General features: G+C 38.9%; 1 protein-coding gene across 1 annotated transcript in view; it reads right to left on the bottom strand.

Moving 5' to 3' along the window:
* Nucleotides 1-1,280: 1,280 nt before the first annotated feature.
* DTL (denticleless E3 ubiquitin protein ligase homolog) overlaps nt 1,281-19,663 on the bottom strand; it is a 48,713-nt gene continuing 30,330 nt past the window's right edge. The window contains exons 12-15 of the mRNA XM_044674393.1: nt 18,430-18,519; nt 16,134-16,269; nt 3,788-4,629; nt 1,281-1,379 (exon numbers count right to left, since the gene is read on the bottom strand). Coding sequence (XP_044530328.1) covers nt 1,281-1,379; nt 3,788-4,629; nt 16,134-16,269; nt 18,430-18,519 — 1,167 coding nt within the window. The remainder of the gene's footprint in view (nt 1,380-3,787; nt 4,630-16,133; nt 16,270-18,429; nt 18,520-19,663) is intronic.

Here is a 19,663-nt window from a genome sequence, read left to right as displayed (position 1 = left end):
GTGACCCTGGACAAGTCACAAATCTGTTTGCCTCAGTTTTCTCATCTGTAAAATGAGGGTAATAGTAGCAACACCTACCTCCCAGGGTTGTTGTGAGGATGAAATGAAATAATTATAAAAGATTTAACATAGTTACTGGCAAATGATATCACATTATGCTGATGATATTCCTCTGCTTAAAAAGTACCAGTGGCTCTCTATTATAAAAATTCCTTAAGGGTAGGGACTATTCTGACTTTGTATCCCAGCTCTAGGAACACTGTAGCCACAGGGAAAAAAAACAAACCACCTATTAAATGAATAAAGAATTGAGCAAAGGAAGAAATCTTGAGTTTTTCCTCCTCTTTTCTTAATGCCTAGAACTCACTTTTCTTTGGTACTTTAAGGTTTCCAAAGCAACTTCTTTACAACAAATAACTAGTGCAAATGATCCATTCTTACATAAACGAGCAAACTGAGACTCAAGAAAAGTAAAGTGAATTGGATGTCAAAGGTGATTCAGTTCTAAAGGGAACTGGCATTCAAAACCAGGGTTCTTGTGTTTCTGGAGCTAGTTTATTTTCTCTGTGCTTCCCAATCGTTATTAGCTTTATAATAATAATTTACCAAACCAAACCTTTAAAAAAAATCCCGCCTCTTTTCAGATGTATTTTAATATTATGTCAGGGTAAATAAAAATCAAACAGTTTTTATTGTTAAAAAAAATTTTTAGGAAATACTAAAGTTACCCAAATGGAAATTTGATATTTACAACAAATTACAAGATTTCTTCATAAATAGCCACACATTTTTGCTATACAAAGGAATAGAACATTGAACAGATATGGAGAGCTTCAGAGGATTTCACCTGGCCTCTTCAGCTATTCTGCATCGTAGGCTGCAGAACAGAGAACTACACAACTAGGTCTTGTGCCTATGGAATATGCTGTGCTATTACTGCAAAGCATCTACAGCATTTCCCCAAAGAGAATTAGTTATTCAAATATGTTCTATAGAAAAAGATTAACTTTTTATAAATGAACTTTAAAAACACAAGCCTACATTGCCCTACAGACACAGAATTTACACTATGTTAACAAAACCAGGAGCTAGCCACCTCCAGGACATAGCTTTTCAGGATGATTTTCAATGGTGAGGTATTTCCTTTAAAAAGAAGGAAAAAATAAAGTTAGTTTTGTTTTTTATCACAAGACTATGATTTTTTCTTATTTCATTTAAATGATTTCTTCATAAGAGCAAGGCTCTGTTAACTCACCATGTTCAGGTTCAGAATAGACAATCTACAGCTCCTTAGACTGCTCGGGACTACAGTATTCCTCTTGGGATTTTCGGTGAAAATATGTACAGATCTTCCTCATGGAACCAGGTGTAGTTGCAACCTAAAAGTGGAAAACATGAAGATCTAAGTGTTGTTTGTACAATGCTTCTCATTATTCTTAGGAAGTTAAGAAAAACTAAACTGATGATACCACTAATATTGATTTGGTCATTTATTCTATCAGTTTTCAATATTGAATGCCTTGAAACCATAATCTCTTCTAGCTATAACTGCATTTACCAGCAAAACCTATGGATCAAAGTGCCATGTAAAGCTGGCCTATTTAAAAAAAAAATCTTTATTTGTATAGTACTTAAGATTTGCAGAGTGTGTGTATACACACACACACACACACACACACACACACACACACACACACACACACACACACANGTGTATACACACACACACACACACACACACACACACACACACACACACACACACACATATTCTCATTTGATCCACATAACTCCCCAGTGATCCCTGATTATCTCTGATTTCCTAAAGTTCCCTGATTTTTCTCTTCCCTTTTATTATGTTCCCTCAAACTGCACCAATGAACAAATCATTTGGATGAGTAAGTATCCTCTTAAAAAAAAGCAAATATTTCAGGGAGGATTACGGGACAGTTGGCTCATGACTTAATCTAATTAGATTGTCTTGTGGCCAGGAAACGGGGAGGAAACTTTATTCCCCATCTTGGACCACATGGCCTTCTGCTAACAGAGATCTCAGGCTAATTTTATTAATATTACAATTAAGCACAGTATAATGGATATAGCACAGTACTTGGAATTAGGAAGAATCTGAGTGTAAATCCCACCTCAAACACTTACTAGCTGGGCAAAAATCACTTAACTGTCCTGAGCCTATTTCTCATCTATAAATAAGAAAATTTGTGTATAACAGCTTAGATAGAACAGAGCCTCAGACATTTCCTAGCTGTACTATCCTGGGCAAGTCACTTAACTCCAATTGCCTAGCCCTTACCGCTTTTTTGCCTTAGAACTGATACTTGGTATCAATTCTAAAACAGAAAGGTTTTTTTAAAAGTGTTAAGGCTCTATATGTCAGCTATTGTCATTATTGTTATTACATTCTGAGTTAAGTAAAGTAGGCATTTGTGGCCAGCCCAGGGAAACCAGGTTTTGTTTCTCTAGGAAACTGTATACCAAATTCCACCCATCAAAAACACTTTTGGAACTTTACCCATTTATAAATTGGATGATGCCTAGGTATTTTTCTTGAGCATATGGAAAAATAGTACCATAAGTTAAGTTAATCAAATAGAATTCACTTGACTCTCTAGAATAATTCAAGCCCCAGTTTGACTTTATTTTTAAACATTTTTACTCATTAATACCTTTACTCCATTCAGTTTTACTGTCTGGGGTAGAGACCAAACTAACTTCTGGTTGTTGGATTTTATGTTAGTCTTCTGTCATCTTACTCATTTTGGATAACTGAGAGTTAATTTGAAGTTGAACTTAGTTCTATTACAAATAAGTATACATTCACACTTATAGATGAGATGTAAACTACTTTGCAAACTCTAAATTGCTATGTAAATACTAACTTATTATTATTTCTGTGGAATCTCTGAAATCAGACTGGCTAAGTGTCTTTGGACTTTAAGGATTGTAGGGACCTTATAAACTATTCAGCTGGGCTAAAAGTTTCTCTGATAACACAGTTGCCAATGGTGAAGCCTATTCATCCAAATTCTTCTCTAGGGAGAAAAGGGAACAAGACAGAGTTCTATGCTTCCTGCCATTACTTCCCCTTCAATCATACTACTTACTGTAACCTGGCAGGTAGAAATGTCAAGTTGTCAAGCATATTTGATATTCTTAGTAAGCAAGTCTTTGTAGACCTTCTTACAAATACAAAGGACTGCAAAAATGTTTTATGCTTAATGAACTGGCTTTCTTTGGCTCATTCTGACCTAGCTACTAAGGACAAGGTAGTCAGTAGGGTAGCAGCCCCTTTTTAGTTCAGCAACAGAATATGTAAACTCTGAAATTTTGTAAGATGACATATTTCTGATCAGCACTTCAATGTATTTGTAAGAAAATGTACAAAAATATATCTTATGTATGAAAGTATTTAAACTTTACAAGGCAGAGATTATGGCAAGTATTTGCTCTGCAAGGGCCTCAGCAATCTATTAAAATAAATTCCTTCCTACCCTGTTGTTAAAGGCCTGAGATCTAGATATAATTCTTTATTGCCATTTCTTATCCTGAATTGCCAAGCCTCTTCCCTTTCAATTCTCACCGGACTGTAGTCCCTTAAATGACAAGGGGTAGCAATAACTGTGGAAAACAATACAACAAAAGAGTAAAATGGACTCTCTTCCCGTTAGGGATTTAGATCCCTAAAAGATTTGTATGTAGCACCATTTAAGCTTAGAAAAACTATTGAAAGTTTTTCAGTATCTTTTACCAAGATGCCTGATGGACTTACTGGAGAAGACTTCCCATCGTGTCTCTTAGTCTGAGAAGATGAACCACTGGAAGGACTCCGGTTCCCACCCTTTTCAGTCCTCCATTTTGCCCCCATAGCTAACAGCCAGTTTTTCCTTTCGGGGGAACTATTCTCTTTATCTACCATTTCAGACCCTCCTCCACAAGGTTTAAAACAAAGAGGTGATGATCCAAAGCCTGCTGTAGTACAGGAACTGGCAGGAGAGGTTGGAGCTGGAGTAGTCTCACTGGCCTTTTCAATTTCATTTAATTTGTTGAGTCCCAGAAGGTCTTCACTGCTGGCCCCCTGGTTTCCTGACAGGCAGCACAGATCCAGATGAGATCTTTTAGCATTCCCCTCCAGCTCTGTGACACAGCTGCAATTCTTCAAACACTTCTGCTCTGTGTTTTCTAGACAGCTGGAATCCAGCCTCCTCTTCGCTTTATTTCTAGATAGGGCTGCTGTTTCAGGGTTGGTCATTGATTGGGATAGAGTCTGGCTAACAGGAATGAGGGCTTTTCTTGGAGATGGAATCAGGATCTCAGGGACAGATGGTGTGTTGGGTGGAGTTGAAGAGGGCGCCTGGTTCACCCAGTTTTGAAACAAAATCTTGGAAGATGAAGGTGGCTTGGGGGAAATTGAGGGTGGAGAGTCCTTTTGACTGGTCTGAGTCTGGGCCTTTGCAGGAGGGGTTTTCACAGAGGATGTAGGGGTATTAGACGGCAAAGGAAGGTCTCCAGCACAATTTGGAGCACAAGCTGCTGACCATGGAGAAGAATTAAGTAGACCATTCTTTACTCTAGGAGCTTTGGCGGGAGTCATCTGGTTGCTTGTCATTGCTGCTGAGGAAGAGATAGTCATGAAACCAAGACATTAAAGACAGAGACATGTTCTGAACACTAAGTTATTTTTCTATTCCTTAGAAATAGAGAAAGGGATTCTATCAGCTGTTCTAATGAAAGCTGTGTGGGTAAAAAAGGTTTTGTCCCTAACAACTAACATGAGATTTCCTCTGGTTCTCAATTATCCATATTTATGCCCCAGTTAGACTAAGTAAAACAAGAACTGTCTAATATAAAAAAAACATCCTATCTTTACTATGAAACACTTGGGCCAGAAGGAGTTAACACATTCCTTGCTCTGCTTCCAACACTTCCAGATCCTCCCTTTGTCACCTTCACTCAGCAGCCTCTTGTCCTCTGAGATTCACTCCACTTATCTCTATAAACTGGCACTGATTTCCATTGCTATGATCTATCAGCTTCTGGTCACCCTCTCTTCTCTCTCAGGGATTTCAGTCCCTGGCTCATAGTCTATCTCCCCCAAATGTCTTATTTCATTCTCTGGAATTTCAATATACAGATGGCCTCAAACAATGCAGCCTCCCCATTAACCAACCTCCTCAATTCCTGTAATCTATGTCTTAATTCCATCCCAGCCACTCACAGAGTCATACTTTTTTAATTTTTAGCATCACTCATAACTTTATGATTTTGAACATTTAAATCACCCTCTGATCACTATCTCCTGCACCCTTCCTTCCATCTCTATCTCACTGCTTCTAAACCTTCCTTCCCATGACCTTCAGTTCATCCAATCTTCCTTGTTCTCCTAGTTATATACTTTTGTTCTGGCCTCAGGTTCCTCCCTTCATAGTCTTGGTGCTATTAAGTGGATCAATTTAATAAATGAACAGAATATTGGTCTCAGAGTCAGAAAAATCTAGGTTAAATCCATGTTACCTAGTAGTTGTGTGGACCATGGCAAATCACTTAAGCGTCTAGCCTGTTTCCCAATCTGTAAATAGTTCCTAATAGGGTTATTGTGAGGTTCAAAGGAGTTAATGTATTCAAGATGCTTTGAAAATCTTCAAGTGCTATATGTGTTTTACTCCAGTCTTCGCTTCCTTGCCTTCATCCTATAATCATTCATACCTTGTCAAGACTCAACCCTGGGTTGTCACTTTCTTTACTCACACACCCAAACTATTGAATATGTGACTGGAATGATGATAATGACTTTGACACATAAAGTTATTTACAATTTCACACGGTTCTTTACATAACATGCATTTTATTTAAATGACCCTGTAAGAAATTTAAAACTAGGCCTACTATAAATTCACATTATCTGATATTAACTGGGTCCTCACTGCTGTACATCTATACTTTTATTTTTCCTAAACACAATTTTTATCCTAATCCTCTCACCCCTTACAACTATCTTTTTAAAGTTTTCTTTTCTCTCAATGCCTCCAAGTCACTCTAGTCTATCCCCTCTCTTGACAGATGACTTTGCAGGAGAAATTAAGGCCATCTATCATGAGTTCCCTTGTGTTCCTACTGCATACCACAAAACTCCCCCTACATCTTCAGTCTTCTTGTCCTTATCTACTGTCTCTAAAGAAGTGACTCTTTCTCCATGCCAAGGCCAGTGCCTCCCTTTATGCCTTTTATCCTACTTCCTCTAGGAATTTGCTTCAATCATTTTATCTTTTCCTATGTTCAATTTATTAGTTTCTTCTCTACTGCCCACTAATATGTTTAAGTCTGCTCTATCTTTAAGAAGAAGAAAAAAGAAAACAATTCCTTAACTTTTCTCTCTTTCACTGACAAACCCTAAAAAAATTAAATAAATAAAAATGTCTATACTCAACTAGTTCCACTTCCTTACCACTCACTCATTCTTAACCTCTTGCTAACAGGATTTCAACTCTATTACTGGCCTAAAGTTACTCAGGTCACCAAAGATCTCATTAAAATTTTTTAAAATTTAAAATGTCACTTATTTTTACATCATTTATTTTCAAATATATTCCCTTTTCCCCCTCCAACCCAGCAAGTTTTCCCTTTTAACAGAGATGAAAAGGAAAGAATAATTCAGCAAAACCAACCAATACAATGAACATATGGGATACCACAATATTCCATACCCAGAATCCCCACCTCTGCAATAAAACTTCACTGTTTGGTCATTATAACTACGTTGTTCAGGTTAAATGTATGGTTTGCTTCCAGTTATATAGTAATAGTAATTGTATATGCCAATGGTTTCTTAACTGGTCTTTTCTGAGACTTCATTTTCTTTGTCTTCTTTGCAGCTAATGAAACTACCCTCCCTCTTCCTCTGGTTTCTATGACACAGATCTTTCTTGCTCTCAGTTTTTCTTTGTTGGACCATTATGCATCTCTGGTATTCTTAGTATGAGAGCTTCTTAAAGGTTCTGTCCTAGGTCTTGTTATGTGCTAGGTACTGGGGATACATAAAGAGGCAAAAGAAAGTCCCTGTCTTCAAGAAGCTTATGATCCAATAGGGGAGACAAATGCAAACAATTACACATAAGGCAAGCTATCTAAAGGATAGGGAAAATAATAGGGAGAAGGCACTGGAATTGAGAGGTTGAGGAAGGCTTCATGCAGAAGGTGGGATTTCATCGGGACTTAAAGGAAGCAAGAGACGACAATAGTTGGAGCAAAAGGAGAATGTTCCAGGCATCGAATATATCTGGAGCCAAGAGATGGGAGTGTCCTGTTCTTGGGACAGCCAGGAAGCCAGTGTCATTGGATCCAAGAGTCTGTCAGGGAGTAAAGTTTAAGAAGACTAGAAAGGTAGGAGGGGGTTAGATCATGAAAAGAGTTTGAATGAGATTTGGAGCATTTTGTATTTGACCTTGGAGGTGAAAGGAAGCCATTTAAACTTTAGGAACTTCACTTTACTGGCTGGAGGATTCACTGGAGGAGAAACTTGAGGCAGGCAGTCCCACTTACAGACTACTGCAAAAATCCAGGTGTGAGGTAATGAGGGCCTGCACTAGAGAGGTGGCATGGTCATAGGAAAGAAGGGGGCATATGAGAGATGTTGCAAAGGTGAATCAATTGGTCTTGGCAAGTTGGATATTGGGGGGGGGAGGGGAAGGGCCCTGCAGAGGAATGGCAACATAGGACAGAGAAGAATCCAGGATGACCCTCCCCCCATGTCATGAGCTTAAAGAACAGGAAAGATAATGTTGCCCTCTATGAGTGGGGAGGGGAAAAGATGATGATTTCTGTTTGGACACATTGAGCTTGAAATGTCTACTCAATATCCAGTTTGAGATGTATGAAAGGCAAGTGGAGATGGGAAACTGGAGGTCAAGCAGGGACATTGGGGTAGGATAGGTAGATTTGAGAATCATCAGCATAGAGACATAGAGCATTAGAAATCCATGGGAGCCAATGAAATCACCAAGTGATGTAGTATATAGAGTGAGAAAAAATGAGGTCCCAGGCCAGAACTCCAAGGGATTTTTATGGAAAAGGGTCTGATCTGGAAGATGATCCAGCAAAGGAGACAGAGAAGGAGAAGTCAGTAGAGAAAAACCAGGAGAGAAGCTTGTCCTGAAAACCAAGAGAGAGTATTAAGGAGAGGGTGATCAATAGTGTCAAATACTGCAAAGAATTTTAGGAGAATGAAGTCTAAGCAGGGCCACTGGATTTGAAAACTAAGAGCTCAGCTTTAGGGGCAGCTGGGTAGCTCAGTGGATTGAGAGTCAGGCCTAGAAACAGGAGGTCCTAGGTTCAAATCCGGCCTCAGACAGTTCCCAGTTGTGTGACCCTGGGCAAGTCACTCGACCCCCATTGCCCACCCTTACCAATCTTCCACCAAGGAGCCAATACACAGAAGTTAAGGGTTAAAAAAAAAAAAAAAAAGCTAAAAAAAAAAAAAAAAAAAAACTAAGAGCTCATTGGTAACTTTGGAGAGTGCAGTTTTAGTGGAGGTTTGGAAGTCTTAACTCATGGAAGGGGTAGAGAGAAATAGAGGCACCTATTGTAAACGGCTTCTTCAAGTTTAGCTACAAAGGGCAGAAGTAATATAGGATGGTGGGAATGGAAGGGTCAATGAGGTTTTTTTTATGAAAGGGTCAATGAGAAGACATGGGCATCTTGTAGGCAGTAGGAAATGAGTCAGTAGAGAGGGAGAGATTGAAAATAAGTGAAAGAAGAGCAGTGAGGTGATTCAGTGGATAATAAGCCAGGCCTGGAGGCTGGAAGCCCTGGGTTCAAATCTGGCCTCAGATACTTCCTAGCTGGATGACCCTGGGCAAGTCACTTAATCTCAATTGTCCAGCCCTTATTACTCTGCTGCCTTGGAATCAATATGCAATACTGATTCAAAGACAGAAGGTAACAGTTTAAAAAGAAAAAAAAGATTTAACGAAAATAATTGAAATTTCGAGTCAGAGTAACAGAGTGGGGATTCTGTTAGAGGAGACAGGATAGAATGAGATTGCTTGAGTGGTAAAGGGGCTGGCCTTAACTTTTTCTGCAAAATATGAAGCAAGGTTCTCAGCTGAAAGAGGGAGAGGGAGCCATGAGAGGTTTGAAGATGGGTGAAAAGGTTTGGAAGAGGTGCTATGAAGAGTAGGATGAGTTGATAAGGAAAGGAAGATTGCCTAACAGTACTGGGGGCCAGTTGAGGTTATATAACAAATTTGTAGTGGAACCAACATGACTTTCTCCACTTTTATCAGCAGCACACCTGGAAGAAGGAAAGGCAAGGAATGGTGGGAGTCATCCAGGCTGAGACTTAGCTAGGTGACTGGCAATATAAGAGGCAAAGGATTAAAGAGGAGGGTGGTGTAGAGTTGAATTGGTTCACCAAGGAGTCAAGATGGAGAAGAAGAGAGTGGCTAGTAGGGGAGATAGCCTTGGACAGAATTAAGGGGTCAAGGGATTGGAGGCCACAGTGCAGATTAAGAGTAGGGCTTTATAAGGAAAGGCAGAGGGAGAAGTGGAAAGTTAGTAGATTATGGTCAGATAAGGGGATTTAAAAATTCTTGTACATGGAGATATAACCATCTTTAGAGGTGGTTGAGGTTGGGCAGAAAAGTATCTCATGAGAGACGAGTTTGATGAGGACCTGAGTGGTTAGAGAATTTAAGGGAGAATCAATATGTATATTCAAGTCCCCCAATATGAGGGCAGAAGTTGAGAACAAAAATTGTAGCCCAAGTATCAAACTCATTGAGGAAAGCCAGAAAGTAACTGGATATGTGTGGGAGTGGGTGGATGACCTTCTGTAGAAAAAGTAGACATATTAACTGTCATGAATCTCAATTAAGAGAAACTACTGAGTGATAGGAGGGGGAGCATGAAAATGGCAATGGGGAGAGCAAAGGGCATTCCAACTGAAGTGGTATCACTGAAAGCCAGGTTTCAGTAAAAGCTAGTAGATGGAAGAAATGGGTAAAGAAAAGATTTAAGGTGAAGAGAAGTTTGTTGCCTATGGAACAGGCATTCCAGAGGTCACAGTGGAAGGACTGGGTAGAGTTACGGTGAGAATTTGAGTAAGGGGGTTGATAGGGATGGGAATGAGGAATCAGGTAGGCAGGAGTTCGGATGATGATCAACAGGAACAGGAATCCCTGAAATGTGATGGGTATGACCAGGTTTGAAAATGTTCATATGACATTGAGAGGAGAATGTCATTCCTCTACCCTATTATTTTATTTGCTTTCAAATACCAGATGTATAGCAGAGTCTCTCATATCTATATATTTAGCCTAAATCTCTATCCTTAACTTTTATATCATCAGCCGCCTGTTAAAAATCTCCTCTCTTTCCTTTTGAACATACCCCTCCCTCCAAGCAACTTTTTTTCTAGAGGAAAGGAACAAGTATTTATTAAGTGCTTACTATGCGTCAGGTACTGTGCTAAGTACTTTGCAAATATTATTTTGTTTAATCCTTACAATCCTGGGAGATATAGGCTATTATTTCCATTTTATAGTTGAGGAACTTGAAGCTCAGAGTGTGTTAAATAATTTGTCCAGGGTCATATAGTTAATAAGTGCCTGAGGCTAGATTTGAACTCAGGTTTCCTGACTTCTGGCCCAGCTCTCTATCCATTAGATGCCTAGGGAACTATCATCTTCTTAACCATCCAAGTTTGTAAATTCTGAGTCATCCTGGACCTTTCACTGCTTACCATCATACCTAATAAAAATCATGCATTTATGTCATATTCTAGGCTTTGAGAAGCTCTTTGATCTTTACATCAACCTTATGAGATAGGCTCTATTATTATCCCCTTGTTAAAGACAGGAAAACTGAAGCTGTAAGGGGTTAAAATGATTTGCCCAGAGTCACACAAATAAGAGTCTAGTAAGTAATCTAAGAAGGGTTTTGAACTCAAGTCTTCCTTGTCTCCAAATCTAGAACTCTTCCCAGTATAGCTGCCACATCTATGGACTTTACCTCCACAATATCTCTTACATCTGACTCTCTCCATTCCCAGAGGTATCACTCATGTTTGAGTCCTCACTCCTCACTAACTGGACTATTTTAACTGCCTCCCAATTGGTCTACCTGATATAGTCTCTATTCTTTGCAACCTATCCTACACAATTATGCCAGTTATTGTAGGTTTGTTCCTTTCATGAAAACTTCTGGGCTTCCCCACTGTTTCTTAGAAAAAATACAAATTAGGGAGCACAGTGAATAGAGTACCAGACTTGGACTCAGGAGGACCTTGGTTCAAATTTAACCTCAGACACATTCTAGTTGTATGACCCTGGACAAGTTACTTAATCCCATTTGCCTAGCTCTGGCCACTCTTTTATCTTAGAATTGATACTAAAACAAAGGTAAGGGCTGTTAAGAAAAGAGAAGAAAAAAAAAAGACAAACTTGAGGCAGCTAGATTAGTACAGTGGATAAAAAGCCAGGCCTAGAGTTGGGAGTTCAAATTTGGCCTCAAACACTTCTTAGCTATGTGACCCTGAGCAAGTCATTTAACCCTCACTGTCTAATCTTTACTGCTCTTCTGCCTTGGAACCAATACTTAGTATCAATTCTAAGACAAAAGGTAAGGATTTAGAAAAAAAAAAAAAAAAAAAAAGATAAAATATAACTCCTTCAGCCTGCCATTTAAAGCCCTCTACAATCAGGTTCCTGTCCACTTTTCTAGTTCTTTTATAGGATACTCCCCCTTTAGGAACTCTATACCATCCAAGTCCAACTACTGGCTACACTAAGAAGTTACTATTTCGGGGGCAGCTGGGTAGCTCAGTGGACTGAGAGTCAGGCCTAGAGACGGGAGATCCTAGGTTCAAATCCGGCCTCAGACACCAGACACTTCCCAACTGTGTGACCCTGGGCAAGTCACTTGACCCCCATTGTCCACCCTTACCACTCTTCCACCAAGGAGCCAATACACAGGAGAATTAAGGGTTAAAAAAAAAAAAAGTTACTATTTCTTCTCCTGACTCTGCCCTTGCATGAGCTGTCCCCATCCACGGAATACCATCTTCATTTCTGCCTCCAGATTCAGCTCTGGTACCTCCTCCCTTTCCTGTTACCTGTTTATTTGTATACATGATGTATTCCCTAATGGAATATAAACTCCTGGAGAGCAGGGACATTTACTGTTTTAAATCTTTGTAGCCCTAGCACAGTACCTGACACACAGTAGATGTTTAATATTTGCTGAATCAAATTAAAATTTGGCAATAGTCACATGGCAATGGCCCAGGCTGCTTTGAGAAATCTGCTCAAGAATGTAATCTACAAAGTAAAATGAAAGTCTGTAAAACCTGTTTGTGAACTTTTCCCCCCTCTTTAGTAGAAAGGGCCCTCAAGCTAAAAGGAGTTAGAGAAATTCTAAGGATACAAAAATCTCCTTGAACTTTTAGGTAAGGAGGGTCCTTGTTCTGATGCTGAGAGTTCATGTACTCCAGGAGACACTGAGAGTTGTAAAGCTAGAACATAGGTCAATTTTTATGTCCTTTAAAAAGTGCCAAGCTGCTGATGGAATTACAGGTGATATGGGAACATGTGCACTCAAGTTTCTGTCTGTTCTCTGAAAAGCAATGCAATTCTAGTTTTGACAGGGCAATTCTGTGCATGCCCTATTATTCTGATATTACTCATTTCTGGAGTGTGGCAGGAATGAAGTGTAGCAGTTACCCTAAGCAAATCTCTACCAATCTATACATCTTCCACTCCTCCTACTTTCTAAAAGCCATACCCACTCAACCAGCGAACTTCTCAACTTCAGGCTCCCTATAATTGTGTTCATTCTTTTAAATGGCATGCAGAAGGCATCTATTCATACTGTAGCCATAAGGCTTTTGAATTAGAACTTGGATTAGTTTAATTACTAAACTGGACTCACATGTAACTAGATTTGCAAGAGGGTTAATATACAAGTATGACTTTTTCCTCCTGATCTAAATAAACATTTAAAGTAGGACTAACCACAGAGGCTTTCGCTATTCTACATCACAAATCTTTTCCCTACTTAGGTTAAGTTTTCCTCTAAGGAACCTCTGTCTTCTCTCTCTAGTCTCTAATAGTTCTTGAGGACTTGTGTGGATTCAAAGGCAGAAATCTTGATGTTCCATAAGAAGCCTATCAGGCACTGAAGAATACAAATGAATTCTTATATTACATTCCTTGGAAAAGTTAGAGCCCCCTTTCAACCAAATATCTTCAGGCTAGATTTGGAGGAAAAACCTAAGGTTTCCCACAGGATACTCACATCATAAATCTAAATCTAGATCTAGATCTCTGTTAGTTCCTTTAATTTACAGTCACTCTTAGGAACTAATCTCCACCACCACCACCCTCCCCAGGCCTAAGCCTCCCTTTCCGGGCATAAGATACAGCCAAGTTGACAGTGTTACAGCAACAGAAAAAGCAAGCTAAAAATTCTGTTTCTATCAAATACATATGGAACATAGAAAAAGGAATTAAAAGTTAGTGGGGACTCTGTCCACAGAGCTTCCTGGTTATGTAAGTTTTTACATTCACGTTCTAGAGATTGTGTACACTTATTATTTCAGGAGGGAAGGAAGTTTTCATTTGCTGTGCTTCTTGGTACAGGTCAACAGTCACTGTACAGCCACAGAGGAGTCATTTGTTCCATTCAAGAGTGGGAGAACTGGCTGATGAACATGTCAGCCAAAGTCCGGAATAGTTTGTATGGGTTTTGTGATGTGCTGATTTTAGGGAAAGAATGAGAGAAGAAAGAAAGCACCGATGGTGGTTCGTATCTTAAAATTCTTTGATGCTCTCAAAGTACACATTTCATGTTTTCTACCCAGGCCGGCAGGAAGTCTGTTGTGTTCGTAGGGTTAGGGCATTTCCTCCTCCTTCAGGGGAGTTAGGTTGGGGTAAGGAAGGAGTGGGGGTTGGGAGGAAGAGAGACTGATCTGACTCAGTACTTCTGTAAACCTTGCTCTAAAGAAACCCAAATTGGTGTAGTTGTTCTCCATAGAATACAATATGGTGCTCTCTACTTACCCAAGTGGAACCCCCCTAACTTACCCTAGGTGTTCTGGAACTAGGAGGACAACTGGCATAGGGTGAACCACTATCTTACAGGCTTCTTGACAGTTATCTATTCAGGAATTGTTAGAGAACTCACTTTTTACAAGGAAATAATTCTACTATGTCTTTATAAAGGGGTCAAAATTCATTTCAATTTAACACACATTCATTAAATGTTTATTAATATGTGCCAGGCACTGTGCTAGGTAATTGGGATCCAAAAAAAAGATGCCTATCTTTTGCCCACAAACAGCTTTATGTTCTACATGTAATGACCTGTAACAAAGATAAATAAATGCAAAATATGTACAAAAATCATAAAAAGTAATAGGCACTGGATAAAGTGCCAGGCCTGGAGTCAGGAGGTCCTAGGTTCCAATCTGGCCTCAGACCTAACTAGTCCTTATCTCTCTTCTGTCTAGGAACCCACTGATTTTAAGAGAGAAGGTAAAGATTTTAAAAAATCCTTATAGAGGTACAGAATGGCTTATTAGATCTGGGGCAGGGAGGGACCTCAAAGGTCATCAAAAGTTCAACCACACCATTTACAGATGAGAAAGGTGTGATCCAAGGAAATGAAGTGACTTACCCAACATCAAAGAGATAGTAAGGAAATGAATCAGGATTTGAACCTAGGTCTTAAACAAATGCTTGTGAGCAAATAATTGCCTGAATAGTGCTGAAAACTTTAAAAGTTAAGACAACACATTGATTGATATGGAGAGTGACTACATTTGGAGTCAGAAAATCTGTGTTCAAATCCCAGTTCTGCTACATACTGTATGACTATGGACAAGTCTTTTATCTCTTTTTTTTCTCATCTGTAAAAGGAGAGCTAGACTAGGTTATTTATAAAGATGTCTTCAAGCTCAAATCCTAACACAATGTAACATAACATTAAATGGCATTTAGGAGAGCAATGATGCACAAAATTCCATACAATCCACACAATGCTAAGTATCCTACTGAGGACAAATTTGAGGTTCAAGTCCTAACTGGCTCTGCTTACAAATTAAATACTACTGAGTTCTCATTCTCCTCATCAGAAAATAACACCTGTTAATACTTCCTCCTGTTTCACTTTCTACCTCCTGAAAGACCTTTTTAATTACATACAGTCTTGTGAAGGAAGCAGCAAGGCATCCTGAAGGAGAGACAGGTGATGTTTCAGGAGATGTATCAAGACAGCCCAGAAATCAGAGCCCAAGAACCCCAAGATGCCCCTCTGTACCCCTCTTTACTAACCCTGTTTCTAGCCTTGTCCTTATAGTCGCCATGCAAGAGGACAACCCTGCTCACAGCAAAGACCTATTCACAAACTTTGCCCTTGAAGAGCCAGAAAAGAAAGTTCTTGTCACCAAAGGCCTAGGGGGTTACTAAAGAAGATGCAATGCCAACTACTTTGTTATTGTCTCCTAAGGATCACAGGGCCCCTTCCATCTGAAAACATCCTGTGTGCTATCTCTCCTAGTTAGAATATGAGCTCTCTAGGATAGGGACTACTTTGTCTTTTTCTAGCTCCAGCACTTTGCATCAGTCTGAAGGCTCTTTTTAAGATTGTCCTCTTCCTACAGCACACGTTCCAATTAATGTAGTCGTCTAAAGTAAAGACAACCATTTATCTCCCTTACAACTGTAATCTCCAGGGCAGGGAATCTTATACTATATATTCTCATGGCATACAGTATAAAGCTCAGCACCTGGAAGGTAACTCATTAGATATATTTTTAATAACCTTTACCTTCTTAGAATCAATACTAAGTATTGGTTACAAGGTAGAAGAGCAGTAAAAGGACAAGGTGACTGGGGGGGTAAGTGACTCGCCCAGGGATCACAGAGCTAAGAACTGTCTGAGGCCTTATTTGAACCCAGGTCCTTCTGACTCCAGGCCTGATATTCTCACTGTCCCATCGAGTGGCCCTCTCCTTTATTTATTCATGGAAACAAGATGAAGTTTAGCTTGGAACTACCTATAAAAGCAGATAAACAACCACTCCTAATCAAACCACCAAAGTATGAAGTGAATGGAATTCTTACCCAGGCCAGCTCTCTCTTCTGTTTTCTTCTGATATGCCCAACCTACTAAAGTATGTTTGTCTAGTGCTGGTTTTTCTTCCAGGCCACGCTTCAAACGCCAAACCTTCATGGTATTATCATCAGAGCAGGTAGCAATCTGGATGGCAACAAATAATGATTGATATTTCTGGGCTTACAAAAGTTTGCAAAGTGCTTTATATACATCATCTCATTTGAGCCCCATAACATCCCTATATAGTACACACTATTGAGTATTAGTATCCCCATTTTGCGGATAAAGAAACTGAGGCCCAAGGTGAAGCAGTCATATAGCTAAGAATTATTAGAGGGCAGGATTTGAACCAGGTCTTCTTGACTCCAAGTGTAGTACTCTAGTCCAAAGCACATTGTCTCACTGTATCTTGCACTTTAAGTCAAAGACTTGCAACAAGACGAAGGCCTTTAGGACTAATTTATTAGTGTGGTACTTTGTTTGACTGAAAGTCCCTTACCCTAAGAATGTTTAAAGGTCCAATTCCCTGTTTTCAGGTGGATCTGTGCCTTGAAAATCCAAGACAGATGAAAATAGCTATACTTTTCTTTTGATTTACAAAAGGGGAGATTCTACTTTGGATGTATTGCATTCACTTGTTCATTCTGTTTAAATTGTCATGGGGGCAGCTGGGTAGCTCAGTGGATTGAGAGCCAGGCCTAGAGACAAAAGGTCCTAGTTTCAAATCTGGCCTCAGACACTTCCTAGCTAGGTGACTCTGGGCAAGTCACTTAACCCCCATTGCCTAGCCCTTACCACTCTTCTGCCTTGGAACCAATACACAGAATTGATTCTAAAAGGGAAGGTAAAGGGTTAAAAAAAATAAAAATTAAAAAGTGTTAGCAAATTGTTCTTTTGATCTAATATAAATCCTTTATGTTCTAATCCAGTTATGCAAGTCACTAGTATGAGGGATGTTAATATCAATTTCCCAAGAATCTTTGACTACCTTTTGTAAAAATACGAATCTCGTTGTTAGGACATCCAGTATTTTCTTTAGATTATTTTGAAGTACTTTCCCCTCCAATACTCAATCTTCCTGCTCAACTCAAGCTCGACACTCTACCTTAATATGTAGTACTAAGTTATAGTACAGAGGTAGTAGCCCTGGGTTCCTGGAGGCTATGACAATGTAGCACAAGTTTTCGAAAACCCTTCCAGGTTGCAAGGCTGACAACACACATAGCATTAGCAACAGGATGCTGCCCAAGGACCAGCTGAACCACATTCATGACCAGGAGGTTGGGTAGCAGGTGATGACATTTTTGGGCAACAGTAAATCATCAACAGCCTGTTACATCTTAAGGAGACTTGAAATCTGTATTCATAAAGGAAGTGCCCACACTAAGAAAATCACAGATCTTTTGAAGTCAGTTCAATATATTTAGTTAGTTCTCTTCTGACTCTCAGCCAGTTCTTTCAGACTCACTAAGCAGCAGAGCTCGGGACTCTGGTAGAATGTGACAAGCAGAATGAGAAGGTTCCCTGGAGGTTCATCTTTCAATAGGTACAAAAGCAAATAAGAAAACATCTGGCACCCCTGACTTAAGAAAGTTAAAAATAACCTTTGCCCCTTTAAAAATATCTGACCACTCCAGTGCCCAAGCCTTTTATGGCAAAGAAAGTTTGGCCTGGAAAAACTTATGGCAATTGGCCACCAACGCTAAAGCTGCTTGAGTATTTGTTTATACATTTTCTCTAATTCAGTAACTGAAGGGGAAAAAAAATCTCACGTGTCCTCCAAAGTTCTGGCCCCCCAAGAGAAGGTTAGCTTTTTCCTTTCCCTACCAAGACACAGGACTCTAACTCTTATGGAAAAAAAAAAACAAACCAAAAACCAAAAACGCCTGTAGTCTTCATTCTACTAGGATTCCAGTCATTTTTTATATGCTTTTTTCAGAAAGGTCTAACATACCTAATTTTTAAATTTCATATTAAAGTCCAAATTGGACTATTAATGATCAAACTCTCATTTTTAATGACACATATTAAGAATGTGAGGTAAAGTAAAAATCTTGAATTACTAATAAAAAGCATGTGAATTGAATTAAAATTTTAGGGCATTTTTATATATGTAGAAAGGTTAAAGAGATCAGGAATTTATTCCTATCCTTGACTGTATAAGGTTTCTCTAATGGTAGGCAAAATTAGAATCTGAGTGAATAACTCTAATCCAGACTTCTGCCTGACTAATTTCACGCTGAAACTAAGTTTAAATAATTCTCAAGCCAATCTTCAAAAAGCCACAAAGATATAGCTACAAACCTTAGTAAAATCAGCTGGACACCAACACACAGATGTGACCTCTTGAGAATGACCCAGGAGCAAAGTAGGAGGACACCAAGGTTCAGAGATCTACTCACACACACACACACACACACACACACAAAAAAAACCAGTTAATATAGCAATAAAGTAGTCTTATCTTTTAAAAGTCTGAGGCTATCAATCATACAAGTGCTTAGGACTTTGAAACCTCCCATTTACACCCTGTACAATGTTAGAAGAAAAAATACAAATCCAATAGGCTGACTGCCTAATAACCATGCTTCAGAAAAAGAATTGTGAAATTATCTATTTCTCTTCTGAATCTAGATAAAGCAAATGAATATATGGTCTGAGGCTATAACCTAAGAGAAAAGGATTTCAGGTTAAATCAATACTCCCAGATTAGATGTGACACTTTCCATATTTTCAGAGATGTTCTTGTTAGCTTGCTTATTATTCCAACTTTCCAGGTTGGTTGGAGTGTAACTGTTTAAGTGGGAAATTTTAGAGGGTCAATTAAGTCTCTATCCTACATAGCCTAGCTATTGTGTTCTCCAGCCAATAATACTTTCGGGAACATAAAATTAACTGTGAATCTTGAAGATGCTTGAAATATGCCTCACACACTGAAAACAAAGGTACTATGAGCTTATGAAGCCAATTTATTATAGTCAAAATAAACCTAATTTTTTAATCCTATAAGGGAGTTAGGATTTTATGCTGTACCCTAGATTCCTTTTAGCCAAATATAAATGTCTTCAGTAAAACCCAATCTATCTAATTGTTTAATTCAAATTTTAATTCATTCAAGGATGTGTCATCCTTGCAATTGCAGTGATTTTAAAGGGGAGGGTCATGTTGTACAGTGCTATTTTTATGACTAAGAGATTCAAAATTTCCTTTATTGAATGCTTCTGGTGATATGCCTTTTATAACTTCTTTCAAATGACTCATACACATAATAGATGTCAATTGTTTATCACAGATCATGAAAATTAATTGGTAGAAAAGAGAAAAGAGTATATATAACTTCAAGTCACTACTATTAGCATAAGAATTTAGAAAATGATTAGGAAGAAGCTTGGTAAGAGACACAGGGATAGAGGCTAAGTCTTTATATTTTCCAGAGAAGCTTAATCATGGCACATTTTCATGAAAAAAAGTGGAGGTGACATTGAAAGGGAAATTTGGGCTGATGACTAAGTGAATTAATAGATTCCCTCAGCTTGTG

This window comes from Gracilinanus agilis, chromosome 4 (assembly GCF_016433145.1).
Source record: "Gracilinanus agilis isolate LMUSP501 chromosome 4, AgileGrace, whole genome shotgun sequence".
NCBI lineage: Eukaryota > Metazoa > Chordata > Mammalia > Didelphimorphia > Didelphidae > Gracilinanus > Gracilinanus agilis.
The sequence above is the reverse complement of the archived record's forward strand: the minus strand, read 5'-3'. Positions and strand labels throughout refer to the sequence as shown.